We start from the raw sequence: 19,482 nt of genomic DNA on the forward strand, positions 1-19,482 counted from the left end.
CTCATTACATCAGGGTCCCCAGAGAACCTCCCTATCTATGTCAGGTTCCCCAGAGCCCCCTCATTACATCAGGGTCCCCAGAGAGCCTCCCTATCTACATCAGGGTCCCCAGAGAACCCCTCATTACATCGGGGTCCCCAGAGAGCCCCCTCATTACATCAGGGTCCCATGAAAAACCTCCTATTTACATCAGGGTCCCCAGAGAGCCTCCCTATCTACATCAGGGTCCCCAGAGAGCCTCCCTATCTACATCAGGGTCCCCAGAGAGCCCCCTCATTACATCAGGGTCCCCAGAGAGCCCCTTCATTACATCAGGGTCCCCAGAGAGCCGCTCTATCTACATCAGGGTCCCCAGAGAGCCCCCTCATTACATCAGGGTCCCCAGAGAGCCCCCTCATTACATCAGGGTCCCCAGAGAGCCTCCCTATCTACATCAGGGTCCCCAGAGAGCCCCCTCATTACATCAGGGTCCCCAGAGAGCCCCCTATCTACATCAGGATCCCTAGAGAGCCTCCCTATCTACATCAGGGTCCCCAGAGAGCCCCCTCATTACATCAGGATCCCCAGAGAGCCCCCTCATTACATCAGGGTCCCCAGAGAGCCCCTCTATCTACACCAGGGTCCAAGAGAGCCCCCTCATTACATCAGGGTCCCCAGAGAGCCCCCTCATTACATCAGGGTCCCCAGAGAGCCTCTCTATCTACATCAGGCTCCCCAGAGAGCCCCCTCATTACATCAGGGTCCCCAGAGAACCCCTCATTACATCAGGGTCCCCAGTAAGCCTCTCTATCTACATCAGGGTCCCCAGAGAGCCCCCTCATTACATCAGAGTCCCCAGAGAGCCTCCCTATCTACATCAGGGTCACCAGAGAGACTCCATATCTACATCAGGGTCCCCAGAGAGCCCCATCCTTACATCAGGGTCCCCAGAGAGCCTCCCTATCTACATCAGGGTCCCCAGAGACCCCTCATTACATCAGGGTCCCTGGAGAACCCCAGGGCTCAGGTATGTGCTACATAAAGAATGCAGGGCTCAGCTGTGCCCATCTATGCAGCCTCACCAGTGCCCAGCAATGCAGCCTCACTTGTGCCCACATCTCGGCCTCACCAGTTCCCAGCAATCCAGCCTCCCCTGTGCCCAGCAATGCAGCCTCACTAGTGCCCAGCAATGCAGCCTCACCTGTGTCCAGCAATGCAGCCTCACCTGTGCCCAGCAATGCAGCCTCACCTGTGCCCACATCTCAGCCTCACCAGTGCCTACATCGCCCTCACCTGTGCCTGGGATCAGAGAGGAAAGGAAGAGCCGACTGGATCATCACACAGGCCGGTGTCTCCCGCTGCGTCAGCTTTCATTTGAATCGCCGGGTGCCCGCCGCCACATAATTCCGCCTTCTGGATCGGCTCCCACCTATGATAGGCAGCACATGTCCCGGCATTGGACAAGTGTGCTGTCTGTCAAAGGAGCCATACCAGGAGGCGGGAATTAAGGCTGATACAGCGGGCAACGCCAGCCTGACACCCGCCAGTGAGTGGCACCCGGGGCAGACCCCCCCCCCCCGCCCCTCTGCCTCAGAACCCGCCCTGGTCACACCCTAGAGCCTCATGGCTATGGACCCCAGATTCGGGGCTATAGTCCCAGAAGCCACCCTCTAGCGACACCCCTGGCTACTGTTGCAAAGAAGCGTCCTCTGCAGACTTGTGTGCAAGCGCTTTGGAGTATCCCTTTCCCCATTGTCCCCTCTTGTGAGAGGCTCTACAAAATATACAATACATGGGAAGAGAAGGGTCCGGGGCTGCTCTGTGCAAAACCATTACACAGAGCAGGTAATGATAAAAAAATATATATATTTTATTTTTTATTTTTAATCTGAACTTTTACAAACACTTTAATATATTTTTGTTTTGGGTTCTAATACCACTTTAAATGACTGTGTCCTCCTCGTGTATTATACCCTATCCTGTGCGTTTATATGGACATGGCCTGTGTAGTACTATCCATGGCGCCCCCTGCTGGCTGTAACCATCCTAACAGCTCTGTGTACTCAGGTAGGATTACAGATTTATTTTAATTTATTGCAAATATTCCCACAAGGACCAGCTGCCCGGCTCCTTGTTCAGACGGTTCCACCGGTTCTGAGATCACCGTAACCTAGAATAAAATGCATTATTAGTATAATTATGAGCTGCTCTTAAAGGAGAACTCCCCCTTTAATCATGCCGGACATGAGATAAAGTGAGGTCAGGGAAGGTCTTGTCATTTACTGACCACAGAGAAAAGCGGTTTATGGAAATCCAATCGATGCTCTATTGTTTTAATATTATATTTTTATTTTGTTTTTATTTTATGTGATATTATTTTTAGATTATGTTCATATATAAAAAAGCACACACTCATTTTTTTGTCAGGTTTGTGCTTAAAGCGGGGGGGGGCGTAAAAAAAAAAAATTAAAAGTCGGCAGCTACAAATACTGCAGCTGCTGACTTTTAATAATCGGACACTTACCTGTCCCAGGGTCCGGCGATGCGGGGGGAACGAAACCCCCCCCCCAACTCGTTCCCCACTCCGCTCGCGGCGCCGGCATTCTTACTGTGGGCACCCGGCTGTGGCTTCACAGCCGGGCACCCACTGCACATGCGCGAGCGGCGCCGGGCGCCGTGATTTGCCGCACAGTCATCTGGGACATGTGACAGGTCCCAGATGACTGTGCGGCGCGAGGGGAAGTGATGTCAGTGCCCGGGCACTAAAGGAGGCAGACTACGAGGGACCCCCTAACAACAGCCATTTAGAATTGAGTAAAAAAAAATATTTTTTTATGAATTTTGAGCTATTTTTATTTTTTATTTTTTGGTGGCAACACCACTTTAAAGGTCCGCAATAAGCAAATATTGTCTAAATCTATTAGTTATGTGTCTTCTTGAATGTTGGTGTGCTTTATCTCTCCTTGTGCAGGGTGACTGGTCTTGTCTCCGCCCCCTCCTGTAGTTTAACCACTTCCGGACCGCCCACCGTCGGTATACGTCGGTACTTTGTAGGAGGATATCGTTGTTACGGCAGCAGCTGGCTACTATAACCCCGGTATCCTCGTCTTCAGCGGGTGGTTTCTGATAATAGTGGTCTCAGCGGCGGATTCGCAACGAGATCACTTTTAACAGTGGCGGGAGAGGGCCCCCCCCACCGCTCCCGCTGCAATCCAGTGCCCTCTGCCACTTACCGGAGCCCTCGGCAGTGGCGGAAGCGATCGCGTCTGTCCCCTGCCTGGGTTTGGAGAGGAGTGAGGGGGAAGATGGCCCCCCACCCATCTCCATATCACTGCAGGGCGGAAGCGACGTCAAAACCTCACTTCCACCCATAGCTGTTAAAGGGACTTTTTTTTTTTTTATATGACATTTAATATTTTTACTTTTTTTTTTTTTTATTGTATTTTAGTGTAAATATGAGATTTGAGGTCTTTTTAGAATATCATATATAAGAGGACTTGTCATGCTTTCTTCTATTACAAGGGTTTACATTCCTTGTAATAGAAATAAAAGTGACAACATTTAAAAAAAAAAACAGTATAAAAAAAAAAAAAAAAAAAGGTAAAATAAGAAAAAAAAAAAATTTTTAAACGTGCTCCGTTCTGACGAGATCGCATGCAGAAGCGAACGCATACATGAGTAGCGCCCGTATATGAAAATGGTGTTCAAACTGCACATGTGGTGTATTGCCGCGATCAGCAGAGTGAGAGCAATAATTCTAGCCCTGGACCTCCTCTGTAACTTAAAACGTGCAACCCGTAGAATTTTTTAAACGTTGCCTATGGAGATTTTTAAGGGTAAAAGTTTGTCGCCATTCCATGAGCGGGGCGCAATTTTGAAGCGTGACATGTTGGGTATCAATTTACTCGGCGTAACATTATCTTTCACAATATAAAAAAAAAAAAATTGGGCTAACTTTACTGGTGTCTTATTTTTTAATTCAAAAAAGTTAATTTTTTCCAAAAAAAAGTGCGCTTGTAAGACCTCTGCGCAAATACGGTGTGACAGAAAGTATTGCAAGGAACGCCATTTTATTCTCTAGGGTGTTAGAAAAGAAAATGTATAATGTTTGGGGGGGGGGTTTTATTCTCTAGGGTGTTAGAAAAGAAAATGTATAATGTTTGGGGGTTTTAAATAATTTTCTAGCAAAAAAAAAACCCTGTTTTTAATTCGTAAACAACAAATCTCAGAAAGAGGCTCGGTCCTTAAGTGGTTAATTTAGATGATGAGGGTGGCCTGTAAGGAGGTGCCTCCGAAATGTTCTGTGTGTGGAAGGTTTTTCTTTTGTTGTGTTATTTCCTCTCGGGGGGGGGGGGGGGGGGTATTGGTGTACAAGAACCACTTGCTACATTGTAGTTTTGTTTTTACCGTGTCCTTGGTTGACCTGTTGAGCTGGTGAATCTTGAGAACGAAGGGTCAATGTTGAATGAATGAATGAATGTTGCTGGCCAGCTTTTACCACTCTTTTCAGGAAGGTTACCACCACCTACAGGTCATCCCATATAAATGGGGTCTCATTAGTAGGGATGAGCTTCGAGTTCGAGTCGAATTCATGTTCGAGTCGAACATTGCCTGTTCAGCGAACAGTGAACAATTTGGGCTGTTCGCAGCAAATTGGAAAAGCCGGAACACCCTATACAAGTCTATGGGAGAAATCTAAAGTGCTAATTTTAAAGGCTAATATGCAAGTTACTGTCCTAAAAAGTGTTTGGGGACCCGGGTCCTGCCCCAGGGGACATGGATCAATGCAAAAAAAAGTTTTAAAAACTGCCATTTTTTCAGGAGCAGTGATTTTAATAATGATTAAAGTGAAACAATAAAAGTGTAATATTCCTTTAAATGTGGTAGCTGGGGGGTGTCTATAGTATGCCTGTGAAGGGGCGCATGTTTCCCGGGCTTAGAACTGTCCCTGTACAAAGTGTCATTTGTGCAGGAAAAAAAGTCTTTTAAAATCACTTGCGGCTAAATTGTCAGCTCCCCGTAATACAGAGAACACTCAATGAGTGTTCTCTGTATTAGCCGACAATTCATTCATTCATTGATAAAAAAAAATAAAAAATAAAAATAATAAAAAAAAGTATGGGGGTTCCCCTAAATTCAATTACCAGGCCCTTCAGGTCTGATATGGATATTAAGGGGAACCCCGCGTCAAATTCAAAAAAAATTTGACGTGGGGGTCCCCCTAAAAATCCATACCAGACCCTTTATCCGAGCACGCAACCTGGCAGGCCGCAGGAAAAGAGGAGGGGGACGAGAGAGCGCCCCCCCCCTCCTGAACCGTACCAGGCCACATACCCTCAACATTGGGAGGATGCTTTGGGGGTCTGTGACCCCTCAAAGCACCTTGTCCCCATGTTGATGAGGACAAGGGCCTCATCCTCACAACCCTGGCCGGTGGTTGTGAGGGTCTGCGGGCGGGGGGCTTATCAGAATCTGGAAGCCCCCTTTAACAAGGGGACCCCCAGATCCCGGCCCCCCCCAGTTTGAAATGGTAAGGGGGTACAAAAGTACCCCTACCATTTCACAAAGAAAGTGTAAAAATGGTTAAATGAGACCAACACACTTTTGAAAAATTCCTTTATTAAAAATAAAAAAAAGATTCCAGTGGTGCTAATCCACTCTTGCTATCCAGCGACGAATCTCCGGGGTCCAGCGATGGATGATCATATCCAGCGACGGGAGATCTCTCAGTCCAGCGCTGTCCATGCATCCGTCTTCTGCTTTGCTCGCTTCTAAAACCAGAGTACCGCCTCAATGTTGATTTCACATGACCGCGGCTCCAGCATAAGCGGGTGCAGTTCCACAGTGTCCCCACCAGGGGGCCTTAAGCCCACCCCAGCAGGCCTCTTGGAGGCACCCCTGAAAGTTGTAACAGGGACATGCTAAGTCATGGAAGGGTGCAGGTGCCAGAAAGCTTTGAACTGTGGATTTGAACTTGTAAGTGCTGGTGTCAGGTAAGCAGAAGTACAGCAAAGAGGGCACCCCAACTTCACCCAGACCAGTAGAGGGCAGAGCCAGGTCACCGGCCGAGTTCAGTGACAGATAGGCAGAGAGACACCAAGTCAAGAGCAGGATCAAGGTCAGATAGAGCAGAGGTTGGCAATGTGCAGGCTACGAGGTAAAGAATCGATTGGCAAAATCTTGGTCAAGAGTCCAGGGCCGAGGTCGGTAACACAGGTAGGCAGCAGACATAAACAGGCAGGAGTAGACGAAAGCCGGGTCAATAACAGAGTCAAGCAGGTTCAGGATCGAGGATAACAGATATAAGCTGAAAGACCATCCGGCAATGACCCCATGCAGGGCCCAGGTTTAAATCTTAAGTCCACGTAGGCGCCAGTATCTGTGGTGGACGTTCCCATGCGTCTTGAGTTCCTATGCACATTCTTGCACACTTAGGCTCCCATGTCCAAAAACATGTACATTTATACACATGTGAATGAGATCGAGCCTTACTGCTGTGGCACGACCTTTCTGATGGCTACATGATGTTCCTGACTTGTTTTTAGGATTTTCCTGTATATACAAAGACTGAACATTCAATAATCTGACCTTCTTCTTCTTGCAGGTGGCCTCGCACTCTGGCGGGAATTACTGCCTATCAGCCTTGCCTGCAGTATCCTTTTACAACCATCTCCAACAACGGCATTGGACAGAAGGCTTCCCGTCGCTGTGATCGGTCGGGGCACTGGGAGGAAGGCGATTACTCCCACTGCCTGTACACCAATGACCTCACCAGGATTCTCTATACCTTCGTACTGGTGAGTAATACATCAGACGAGTATCAATACTTTTGACACTATAGTGTACTTGGTAAGTGCATACACCTGCCATGGCCAACATGGGGGGGGGGGTGGGATTTTACTCTTCTCTGCAACAGGTGAGGTTTTGGACTGGAAGAAGGGAGTGGGATATCATAAAACCAATGATACTGCAAATTATTATTGCATGCAGTACTTGGCTGTGGCTACCATGAGGGGCAAAGCAACAGGCATGCTGTAATGCCCCCTCCTCAGCAGCACATATGCACTAGTCCTGAACTTCCCAGATGCTCCATTCAGTTTCTGAGAACGAGGAAATGAAGACTTGTGTAAGCTCTGAATTGCTCTGGTTGAAGCTCAGGATTGTCTATTTGGCCCCATGTGACTGTTGGACCAATCAGCAAACACCACATCCCAGTATATATGGAAAAATACAACAGGGGCAAGGGATCTAGCCCTTAGGGACTTTCAAGGTGCTGATATATCGTAATAGAAACAATATCAAAAGATAACGTAAAAATGACACAAATTTTTATTACAAAAAAGAGATACAAAACAATATAAAAATAAAAACACTTAATCACATTATTTGATTAAAAGTTTTGATACAGTTTATGGAGCTTGTAGAATATACCACTCAACATGTTTCGCTCCGAAAATAAGCTTCCTCAGGAGTAGTTGGTATATCTAATAAATAAGCTGTAAATGAAATGAATACATACATAAATCAGAATTGGATACATACATGAATATAGTTCATGCTAACAAACACTAAGACATGATAACTTAAAGTTATAAGATACAATAAAGTGTGTATAAGGGTCAAGGAAAAAGCATTGAAACACATGTTTACAATATAAACAATATATATCCAAAATGTGATCTCACCTACACACCATATTTGTTGTACAACTGCGTGTCCCATTTGACTATGTTCTAATGTGTTGGGATCAAGATAAGAGCCCAAAAATTTGATGCTGGGCGGTCCATCACATAGTAAGTAAATCACATACTTGTAGGTGGGGTGCAGATTGGTGGGACGGCAATAATTCACACAGTCAGGTGCAAAGAAAACGTATATTGGAGTAATGCAGCAGCAGTTCACAACAAACCCAGTGGGAGGCGTACTGGACCAGGTACACTCATGGCTTACAGCAACATGAAGAGAGCATATTTCAGCCGGACTGACAGCATCTGTTAAGAGGGCAGAATACAGCCTGTCCAGAGGAGTTGCGACCCTACGCTTTGTCTCCTCACCAGGAACCTTTGCTTACTGCTAGTACTGTCTCTACCTTTCCCTATGCTACCCACTTATATAAAGTGCACCAAAACTGGGAGCCAGGGCCTTAAAAGGGCTCTGCCTGCCCCAAGATGGCTGCCAGAGTCACATGGGTTGACAGCATCCAACCAGCTTCCCCAAGAAACCATAGTGGAACTATGTTCCTCTCCATTTCCTCTTCATCTGCAAGGCCTCTGCGGTTGAGAAAGTAGACTGCCCCTGCCTACATACTCCTCTATAAGTACAGGGTGTTTTCTTCACTCCTGGCATTAAAAATGCGATACCAGTGGTGTATTGGTCACTTTAAAAGTCCCACTTTCCCAAGGAGGTTTTCTTTTTCTATTTAAAATGCAACTTTTTTTTTTTTTTTTTTGCAGAAAAAAAGCCCTCCCCTCTGGGTGATCTATGTATATTGCTATGATTTTAACAAATTGCAGCAGATTCTTACCTTGTTCTGTTCTGAAGAAATAACTGTTTGTTTCAGCTTTTACTTGCAAAACAAGGTTCTGAAGGGGAGCGTCTGGCTCATTATAATCACCCTAGTGCACTCTCGGTGTTCTGATGAGGAAAGTGGCAGGGTCTGCATTCCTTAGAAGGAACCTCGCCATCAACAATGAAATTACTATTGCAGAGAATGCCTAAAACTTGACTTGCATCTTAGTGCAGGCTTCTGGGAAAAGCCAACCAAGCGGGAAATAACATTAATGAGGGCTTTCTGTAAACTGAACACCTCCAAGACTCCATATTTCATAGATTTTTTTTTTTTTTCGGGAGTTTTAGAAAATTACAGCAGCTTCAGAATAAACTTGAAAGGTAATTTTTTAAATAACAATAAATTACAAAATGGTTTGCGTGCCAATTTTATATATTATATTATTTTCTTTAATGATAAAGCAATTCCCTTTAAAGAGGAAGTAAACCCTGATGGGTTTACTTCCTCTTTGATTCCCTGCAAAGGTAAAGCATAATGGACTACTATGCATCGCATCACATCGCATAGTAGTCCATTATGTGTCACTTACCTGACACAGGAGCCAGCGAAGTCACCGTTGTCCCCTGTATTTCCGAGCGTCCATCTTCTTGGTGAGTCTCTGTGGGTCTCGCTGCCCTGGCGCTGTGATTCGCCAGAGCAGCGATGATGTCACTCCCGCGCATGCGCACGGGAGCTGACAGCGGTGGCTGTCTTCAGGTAAATATCTCCTAAACCGTATAGGTTTAGGAGATATTTCTTGGACCTACAGGTAAGCCTTAATCTAGGCTTACCTGTAGGTCAAAGTGGTTTGTAAGGGTTTACAACCACTTTAAGTGGACCTTTGCCCAGCAAGGGGATGAAGCTAAGATTTGTTTAAGGCCTTTCTAAATTGGATTTCAGACCTCCAAGGTGAGGCCAACCCGGGGACTCGCTGTTCTAAATATTTGCATTGGATGAGTTTTTTTTGTACAGTAGTGTTGATCCTTTGATGTGATGTATACATTGTATATATCGATAAATGAGATATAATGTACAATGACTGCTGCCTTTCAGATGCCCGTTAATGCGTCCAATGTGTTGACCTTGGCTCAGCAACTACGAATGTACACCGCAGAGGCGGGCAGCTTCTCGGATATGATGGATGTCATCTATGTGGCTAAAATGATGGAGAAGTTTGTGGATTCGGTTGATCAAGTCAAAGATGTAAGAATAACTTATCACGATCTTTTAACTGGTAAATGACCATGAACGTTTCCTGTGCAGTTGACCATTTAAAAAAAAAGACTGGGGTTGAACCAGTCCAACAAGTTCATTCACTGGGGTTGAACCAGTCCAACAAGTTCATTAAAAAAAAGGACTGGGGTTGAACCAGTCCAACAAGTTCATTAGCATATGAATCGGGGAATCCTAGCTTATAAAAACAGTGCATGGTAGCTCAAATGTACTATTCCATTTATGCTGTGAAAAATCACTAAAATAGCCACAGCAACACAAGAATTTACACTGAGCTGCAGGTACCACAGTGCTGGAGGCCCAATGGAGACAGGGCTTCCCTTGCAGCTAAGTTTCAGACTATCCAGGAGGTGAGACAAGGGAGAGTCGGGCCCAAAGTAGCACGAGTTGCTTGCATAAAAGGCTCAGGAAAACCGCTGATGTGCTGCGGGGCCTGTGAGATGCAGCAGGTAACTTGGGCCGCTGAGACAGAGGTTAGCCAGGTAAAGTGCGCGTGCTGCACTGCGGTTTGTGCCGATGCTGGTGGCCGGCGGTCGCGATTCCCTGCGGCCACACGCGATCACGGGCACCAGAGGCAGAACAGGGACGCGTGTGTGTAAAAAAAAAAAAAAAATCCCTGCTCTGTGAGCTGAGGAGAGAGAGATTGTGAGTTCCTACGAGCTGGGAACCACAATCTGTGTTCTCCTATAGTCAGTCCCCTCCCCCCACAATTAGAACACACACATAGGGAACACAATTAACCCCCTTGATCGCCCCCTAGTGTTAACCCCTTTCCCTGCCAGTGACATTTACACAGTAATCAGTGCATTTTTCTAGCACTGATCACTGTATAATTGTCAATGGTTTCAAAAATGTGTCAAAAGTGTCCAATGTGTCCACCATAATGTCGCAGTCTCAATAAAAATCACAGATCGCCACCAGTACTAGTAAAAAAAAAAAAAAAAAAAAATGATAAAACTGCCATAAATCTATCCATTATTCAGGCTCTCAGAAATAGTTCTTTTGTATAATGTGGTCCTCTGGTGACAGATCAGAACCCAAGGTTTTTGCGAAATAATAAGGTGAGGATATGGTTCATTCTTTCAGCTGGCTGATCTGATGCTGGAGATGGCCAGTAACATGATGCTGGTGGACGACCATATCTTATGGATGGCCCAGGTAGAAGATAAAGCCTGCAGCCGCATGGTCCAGGCCTTGGAGAAGATTGCCAACCTGACAGTCAGCAGCAGTTCTCAGGACCTCTCTGTGGTAGGCGCTCTTTACTGAATATTTTCTGTGTCTAGTTTGTTTCATGATACCTAATCAATGGATTATGAGTGTATTTGGTATAAGAACACGGGAAGGGGAGTGTATTGTTATATGGGAAGAGGAGTGTATTGTTATACGGGAAGAGGAGTGTATTGTTATACGGGAAGAGGAGTGTATTGTTATACGGGAAGGGGAGTGTATTGTTATACGGGAAGGGGAGTGTATTGTTATACGGGAAGAGGAGTGTATTGTTATACGGGAAGGGGAGTGTATTGTTATATGGGAAGGGGAGTGTATTGTTATACGGGAAGGGGAGTGTATTGTTATACGGGAAGGGGAGTGTATTGTTATACGGGAAGGGGAGTGTATTGTTATATGGGAAGGGGAGTGTATTGTTATATGGGAAGAGGAGTGTATTGTTATACGGGAAGGGGAGTGTATTGTTATACGGGAAGAGGAGTGTATTTGTTATACGGGAAGAGGAGTGTATTGTTATACGGGAAGGGGAGTGTATTGTTATATGGGAAGGGGAGTGTATTGTTATACGGGAAGGGGAGTGTATTGTTATACGGGAAGAGGAGTGTATTGTTATATGGGAAGGGGAGTGTATTGTTATATGGGAAGAGGAGTGTATTGTTATACGGGAAGGGGAGTGTATTGTTATACGGGAAGAGGAGTGTATTTGTTATACGGGAAGAGGAGTGTATTGTTATACGGGAAGGGGAGTGTATTGTTATACGGGAAGGGGAGTGTATTTGTTATACGGGAAGAGGAGTGTATTGTTAAACGGGAAGGGGAGTGTATTGTTATACGAGAAGAGGAGTGTATTGTTATACGGGAAGGGGAGTGTATTGTTATACGGGAAGGGGAGTGTATTGTTATACGGGTTGTTATATGGGAAGTGGAGTATATTGTTATACGGGAAGTGGAGTGTATTGTTATATGGGAAGGGGAGTGTATTGTTATACGGGAAGGGGAGTGTATTGTTATACGGGAAGGGGAGTGTATTGTTATACGGGAAGGGGAGTGTATTGTTATACGGGAAGGGGAGTGTATTGTTATACGGGAAGGGGAGTGTATTGTTATATGGGAAGGGGAGTGTATTGTTATATGGGAAGAGGAGTGTATTGTTATACGGGAAGGGGAGTGTACTGTTATACGGGAAGAGGAGTGTATTTGTTATACGGGAAGAGGAGTGTATTGTTATACGGGAAGGGGAGTGTATTGTTATACGAGAAGAGGAGTGTATTGTTATACGGGAAGGGGAGTGTATTGTTATACGGGAAGGGGAGTGTATTGTTATACGGGTTGTTATATGGGAAGTGGAGTGTATTGTTATACGGGAAGTGGAGTGTATTGTTATATGGGAAGGGGAGTGTATTGTTATACGGGAAGGTGAGTGTATTGTTATACAGGAAGGGGAGTGTATTGTTATACGGGAAGGGGAGTGTATTGTTATACAGGAAGGGGAGTGTATTTTTATACGGGAAGGGGAGTGTATTGTTATACAGGAAGGGAAGTGTATTGTTATACGGGAAGAGGAGTGTATTGTTATACGGGAAGGGGAGTGTATTGTTATACGGGAAGGGGAGTGTATTGTTATACGGGAAGAGGAGTGTATTGTTATACGGGAAGGGGAGTGTATTGTTATACGGGAAGAGGAGTGTATTGTTATACGGGAAGGGGAGTGTATTGTTATACGGGAAGAGGAGTGTATTGTTATACGGGAAGGGGAATGTATTGTTATACAGGAAGAGGAGTGTATTGTTATACGGGAAGAGGAGTGTATTGTTATACGGGAAGAGGAGTGTATTGTTATACGGGAAGGGGAGTGTATTGTTATACGGGAAGGGGAGTGTATTGTTATACGGGAAGAGGAGTGTATTGTTATACGGGAAGAGGAGTGTATTGTTATACGGGAAGGGGAGTGTATTGTTATACGGGAAGGGGAGTGTATTGTTATACGGGAAGGGGAGTGTATTGTTATACGGGAAGGGGAGTGTATTGTTATACGGGAAGGGGAGTGTATTGTTATATGGGAAGGGGAGTGTATTGTTATATGGGAAGAGGAGTGTATTGTTATACGGGAAGGGGAGTGTATTGTTATACGGGAAGGGGAGTGTATTGTTATACGGGAAGAGGAATGTATTGTTATACGGGAAGAGGAGTGTATTGTTATACGGGAAGGGGAGTGTATTGTTATACGAGAAGAGGAGTGTATTGTTATACGGGAAGGGGAGTGTATTGTTATATGGGAAGGGGAGTGTATTGTTATACGGGTTGTTATATGGGAAGTGGAGTGTACTGTTATACGGGAAGTGGAGTGTATTGTTATATGGGAAGGGGAGTGTATTGTTATACGGGAAGGTGAGTGTATTGTTATACAGGAAGGGGAGTGTATTGTTATACGGGAAGAGGAGTGTATTGTTATACGGGAAGAGGAGTGTATTGTTATACGGGAAGGGGAGTGTATTGTTATACGGGAAGGGGAGTGTATTGTTATACAGGAAGGGAAGTGTATTGTTATACGGGAAGAGGAGTGTATTGTTATACGGGAAGGGGAGTGTATTGTTATACGGGAAGGGGAGTGTATTGTTATACGGGAAGAGGAGTGTATTGTTATACGGGAAGAGGAGTGTATTGTTATACGGGAAGAGGAGTGTATTGTTATACGGGAAGGGGAGTGTATTGTTATACGGGAAGAGGAGTGTATTGTTATACGGGAAGGGGAGTGTATTGTTATACGGGAAGAGGAGTGTATTGTTATACGGGAAGGGGAGTGTATTGTTATACGGGAAGAGGAGTGTATTGTTATACGGGAAGGGGAGTGTATTGTTATACGGGAAGAGGAGTGTATTGTTATACGGGAAGGGGAGTGTATTGTTATACGGGAAGAGGAGTGTATTGTTATACGGGAAGAGGAGTGTATTGTTATACGGGAAGAGGAGTGTATTGTTATACGGGAAGGGGAGTGTATTGTTATACGGGAAGAGGAGTGTATTGTTATACGGGAAGAGGAGTGTATTGTTATACGGGAAGGGGAGTGTATTGTTATACGGGAAGGGGAGTGTATTGTTATACGGGAAGGGGAGTGTATTGTTATACGGGAAGGGGAGTGTATTGTTATACGGGAAGGGGAGTGTATTGTTATACGGGAAGAGGAGTGTATTGTTATACGGGAAGGGGAGTGTATTGTTATACGGGAAGGGGAGTGTATTGTTATACGGGAAGGGGAGTGTATTGTTATACGGGAAGGGGAGTGTATTGTTATACGGGAAGAGGAGTGTATTGTTATACGGGAAGAGGAGTGTATTGTTATACGGGAAGAGGAGTGTATTGTTATACGGGAAGAGGAGTGTATTGTTATACGGGAAGAGGAGTGTATTGTTATACGGGAAGGGGAGTGTATTGTTATACGGGAAGAGGAGTGTACTGTTATACGGGAAGAGGAGTGTACTGTTATACGGGAAGAGGAGTGTATTGTTATACGGGAAGAGGAGTGTATTGTTATACGGGAAGAGGAGTGTATTGTTATACGGGAAGGGGAGTGTATTGTTATACGGGAAGTGGAGTGTATTGTTATACGGGAAGGGGAGTGTATTGTTATACGGGAAGAGGAGTGTATTGTTATACGGGAAGAGGAGTGTATTGTTATACGGGAAGGGGAGTGTATTGTTATACGGGAAGAGGAGTGTATTGTTATACGGGAAGGGGAGTGTATTGTTATACGGGAAGAGGAGTGTATTGTTATACGGGAAGGGGAGTGTATTGTTATACGGGAAGGGGAGTGTATTGTTATACGGGAAGAGGAGTGTATTGTTATACGGGAAGGGGAGTGTATTGTTATACGGGAAGAGGAGTGTATTGTTATACGGGAAGGGGAGTGTATTGTTATACGGGAAGAGGAGTGTATTGTTATACGGGAAGAGGAGTGTATTGTTATACGGGAAGGGGAGTGTATTGTTATACGGGAAGAGGAGTGTACTGTTATACGGGAAGGGGAGTGTATTGTTATACGGGAAGGGGAGTGTATTGTTATACGGGAAGAGGAGTGTATTGTTATACGGGAAGAGGAGTGTATTGTTATACGGGAAGAGGAGTGTATTGTTATACGGGAAGAGGAGTGTATTGTTATACGGGAAGAGGAGTGTATTGTTATACGGGAAGAGGAGTGTATTGTTATACGGGAAGAGGAGTGTATTGTTATACGGGAAGGGGAGTGTATTGTTATACGGGAAGGGGAGTGTATTGTTATACGGGAAGGGGAGTGTATTGTTATACGGGAAGGGGAGTGTATTGTTATACGGGAAGAGGAGTGTATTGTTATACGGGAAGAGGAGTGTATTGTTATACGGGAAGAGGAGTGTATTGTTATACGGGAAGAGGAGTGTATTGTTATACGGGAAGAGGAGTGTATTGTTATACGGGAAGGGGAGTGTATTGTTATACGGGAAGAGGAGTGTACTGTTATACGGGAAGAGGAGTGTACTGTTATACGGGAAGAGGAGTGTATTGTTATACGGGAAGAGGAGTGTATTGTTATACGGGAAGAGGAGTGTATTGTTATACGGGAAGGGGAGTGTATTGTTATACGGGAAGTGGAGTGTATTGTTATACGGGAAGGGGAGTGTATTGTTATACGGGAAGAGGAGTGTATTGTTATACGGGAAGAGGAGTGTATTGTTATACGGGAAGGGGAGTGTATTGTTATACGGGAAGAGGAGTGTATTGTTATACGGGAAGGGGAGTGTATTGTTATACGGGAAGAGGAGTGTATTGTTATACGGGAAGGGGAGTGTATTGTTATACGGGAAGGGGAGTGTATTGTTATACGGGAAGAGGAGTGTATTGTTATACGGGAAGGGGAGTGTATTGTTATACGGGAAGAGGAGTGTATTGTTATACGGGAAGAGGAGTGTATTGTTATACGGGAAGGGGAGTGTATTGTTATACGGGAAGAGGAGTGTACTGTTATACGGGAAGGGGAGTGTATTGTTATACGGGAAGGGGAGTGTATTGTTATACGGGAAGAGGAGTGTATTGTTATACGGGAAGAGGAGTGTATTGTTATACGGGAAGAGGAGTGTATTGTTATACGGGAAGAGGAGTGTATTGTTATACGGGAAGAGGAGTGTATTGTTATACGGGAAGAGGAGTGTATTGTTATACGGGAAGAGGAGTGTATTGTTATACGGGAAGGGGAGTGTATTGTTATACGGGAAGGGGAGTGTATTGAAGCTACCAAAACAGTACAAAGTAAATCCAAATAGACATGTGCAGAAGGAAAAGATTTGTTTTGTTTCGATCCGTTAATGAACTCATTTCGTTTAGTTAAATTTGTTTTTTGGAATTTCAATTTCATTTTCAAATTCGATTCAAATTTTCCCAATTCGAGTGAATTTGAAAAGTTTGAATTCAATTTTTTTTTCAATTCTTAGGAATTCTGATGAATTTTTCACCTCTAAGCCCTTGTACACAACGGTCGGAGATTCCGACGGAATGTGTCCTATCGGACCGTTTTGTCAGATATTCCGACTGTGTGTGGTCTCCATCGGACTGTTTCCGTCGGAATATCCGACGGTCCAAGTTTTTCAACTTGCCGGTAAAATTTTCCGACAAAATGCTCCGATCGGACATACTCCGATCATGTGTAGCCTACTCCGACCGGACAAAGTGCCACGCATGCTCAGATCAAATTCCCAGACCAAAGCTATTGGCTACTAGCCTGAACGTAGTCCCGTCGTAACTAAAATAACGTCATCACGTTATGTACAATCGGATTTTCCGACAATTTAGTCCGACCGTGTGTATGCAACATCACTTCCGGACCTCTTCCGGAATTAATCCGTCGGAATTACTCCGACGGATTTGGTTGTCGGAATCTCCGACCGTGTGTACAAGGGCTAAGAATTGCAATATGTTTACATTTCATATTCGTTTTCCAAATTTGAATCAAATTCAACTTTGAATTAGAATTTCCTTATTTTCCGTCGAATTTCGTTTCGTTACTATTGTGATTCGGAATTCGGATACATCAGAATTTCCGAGTAACAAAAAAACTTGTCTGAATTTTGATTCTGAACGAATTGCACATGTCTAGATCCAAATAGGGACAACGTCTTCATAATTTGCTCTTCAGCTTATAGTGTACAGCCCTGGCCAAAAGTTTTGAGAATGACACAAATATACATTTTTACAAAGTCCGAAGCTTCAGTCTTGTTTGATCTTAGTGTCCGATGTTACTATGGGATACTGAAGTATAATTACAAGCATTCCATAAGTGTCAGAGGCTTTTATTAACAATGACATGAAGTTTATGCAAAGAGTCAATATTTGCAGTGGTGATCCTTCTTTTTCGAGACCTCTGCAATTCCCCCCGGTATGCCGTCGGTCAACTTTCTGGGACACATCCTGACTGATGGCCGTCCCCCATTCTTCCATAATCAATGCTTGGAGTTTGTCAGAATTTGTTTTGTTTTTGTTCATCCGCCTCTTGAGGATTAACCACAAGTTCTCAATGGGATTAAGGTCTGGCCATGGACCCAACATTTAGATTTTTTTGTTCCCTAAGCCACTTAGTTATCACTTTTTCCCTGGTGGCGAGGTGCTCCATCATGCTGGGTAAGGCATTGTTCCTCACCAAACTGTTCTTGGATGGTTGGGAGAAGTTTCTCTCGGAGGATATTTTTGTACCATTCTTTAGTCATGGCGGTGTTCTTAGGTAAAAAAGTGAGTGAGCCCACTACCTTGGCTGAGAAGCCACCCACCCCCAACATGAATGGTCTCAGGATGCTTCACTGTTGGCATGACACAGGACTGATGGTAGAGCTCACCTTTTCTTCTCTAGACAAGGTTTTTTCCGGATGCCCCAAACAATCAGAAAGGGGATTCATCAGAGAAAATGACTTTCCTCCAGTCCTCAGCAGTCCAATCCTTGTACCTTTTGCAGAATATCAGTCTGTTCCTGATGTTTTTCCTGAAGAGAAGTGGCTTCTTTTTTCCCCTTCTTGACACCAGGCCATCCTCCAAAAGTCTTCTCCTTACTGTGCGTGCCGATGTACTCACACCTGTCTGCTGCCATTCCTGAGCAAGCTCTGCACTGGTGGTGCCCCGATCTCCCCCTCTACACTGGTATTGCCCCGATATCCTCCTCTACACTGGTGGTACCCCGATCTCCCCCTCTACACTGGTATTGCCCCGATCTCCCCCTCTACACTGGTGGTGCCCTGATCTCCCCCTCTGCACTGGTGGTGCCCGATCACCCCCTCTGCACTGGTGGCGCCCCGATCTCCCCCTCTACACTGGTGGTGCCCCGATATCCCCCTCTACACTGGTGGTGCCCCGATCTCCCCCTCTGCACTGGTGGTGCCCCCGATCTCCCCCTCTGCACTGGTGGTGCCCCGATCTCCCCCTCTACACTGGTGGTGCCCCCATCTCCCCCTCTACACTGGTGGTGCCCCCATCCCGCAGCTCAATCAGCGCTTGCTGGACTTTCTTTGTTGCCCTGAAGCCTTCTTCACAAATGCAGTGAAATTTTTTTTTTTGGGGGGGGGGGTGTTAAGTTCATGCAATTAATTGCAATTCATCTGATTGCTCTTCATAATATTCTGGCGTATATGCAAATTGCCATCATAAAAACTGAGGCAACAGACTTTGTAAAAATTAATATTTGTGTCATCCTCAAAACTTTTGGCCATGGCTGTAGATCTTATAAAGACTTATTTAAGAAGTCAGCAAAAAAGCAAGGTGCAGGAATTCATAATCAACAGTCAGCCTCCTAATATCAGAAGACCAGGGGGGCGGACTGACCATTTGGCCACACCGGCACTGCCCGAGGGCCCTGGGCCACTAGGGGGCCCCATCAGGGTTGCCAGCCTCAGTAAAACTGGGGACAGTATGTAAATTTGTTTTTAATAATCTGGGATTCCATTCATATAACAGGTCTGGATGAAATTTTAAGGACTTTTGAATAAAATAAGGTGACTCAATCCATGGTCTGATAATGTTAATGATAATGATTTCAGAATTTTAGTACGAACATTTGAAAGAAAATCCAACTGTATATGACCAGCTTTTGATTCAAGAATTGCAATTTTGTAAGTTATTTTGGTTGTCCTGCAATGTGATGAATACTTTTTAAATTCATTTTGTTACACAATATGCAAAACCTCCCATGATTAAGCCCTGGGGTGGACGAAACATGTTAGGTGGCATGGCTTGGATGAATCGAACTGAGGCTGCTTTTACCTACTGTAGTAACCACTTGGGCCAGGTGAGGTGTATGGCAGCCGGGCAGGCATGGACTGGCCATCGGGACTACAGGGAGATTCCCGGTGGGCCGATGGCTCAGTGGGCCGGTCTGGTACAGTCCTGGAGCCGCTCCTCTCTGACAGTGCGTGATCACGATTTCACTCCTGTCAGGAGGAGCAGCTACGTCACTTGCTGGAGAGAGCATTAGACGTTATGCTCCCTCC

The 19,482-nt window shown here is 45.1% G+C and overlaps 1 protein-coding gene across 2 annotated transcripts in view; it reads left to right on the plus strand.

Annotated features, from left to right (window-relative positions):
* Positions 1 to 19,482, plus strand: part of ADGRA2 (adhesion G protein-coupled receptor A2) — a 367,830-nt gene that overhangs the window by 306,378 nt on the left and 41,970 nt on the right. For both annotated transcript variants that reach the window (XR_013276532.1, XM_077484825.1), the window contains exons 9-11: positions 6,584 to 6,776; positions 9,581 to 9,730; positions 10,847 to 11,008. Coding sequence is in view for 1 of the 2 variants with exons in the window: in XM_077484825.1 (XP_077340951.1) it covers positions 6,584 to 6,776; positions 9,581 to 9,730; positions 10,847 to 11,008 (505 nt within the window). In the remaining variant the exon portion in view is untranslated. The remainder of the gene's footprint in view (positions 1 to 6,583; positions 6,777 to 9,580; positions 9,731 to 10,846; positions 11,009 to 19,482) is intronic.

Source organism: Lithobates pipiens, unplaced genomic scaffold, assembly GCF_037356315.1.
Source record: "Lithobates pipiens isolate NorthernLeopardFrog02 unplaced genomic scaffold, aLitPip1_a1.2 Scaffold_162, whole genome shotgun sequence".
Taxonomy (NCBI): Eukaryota; Metazoa; Chordata; class Amphibia; order Anura; family Ranidae; genus Lithobates; species Lithobates pipiens.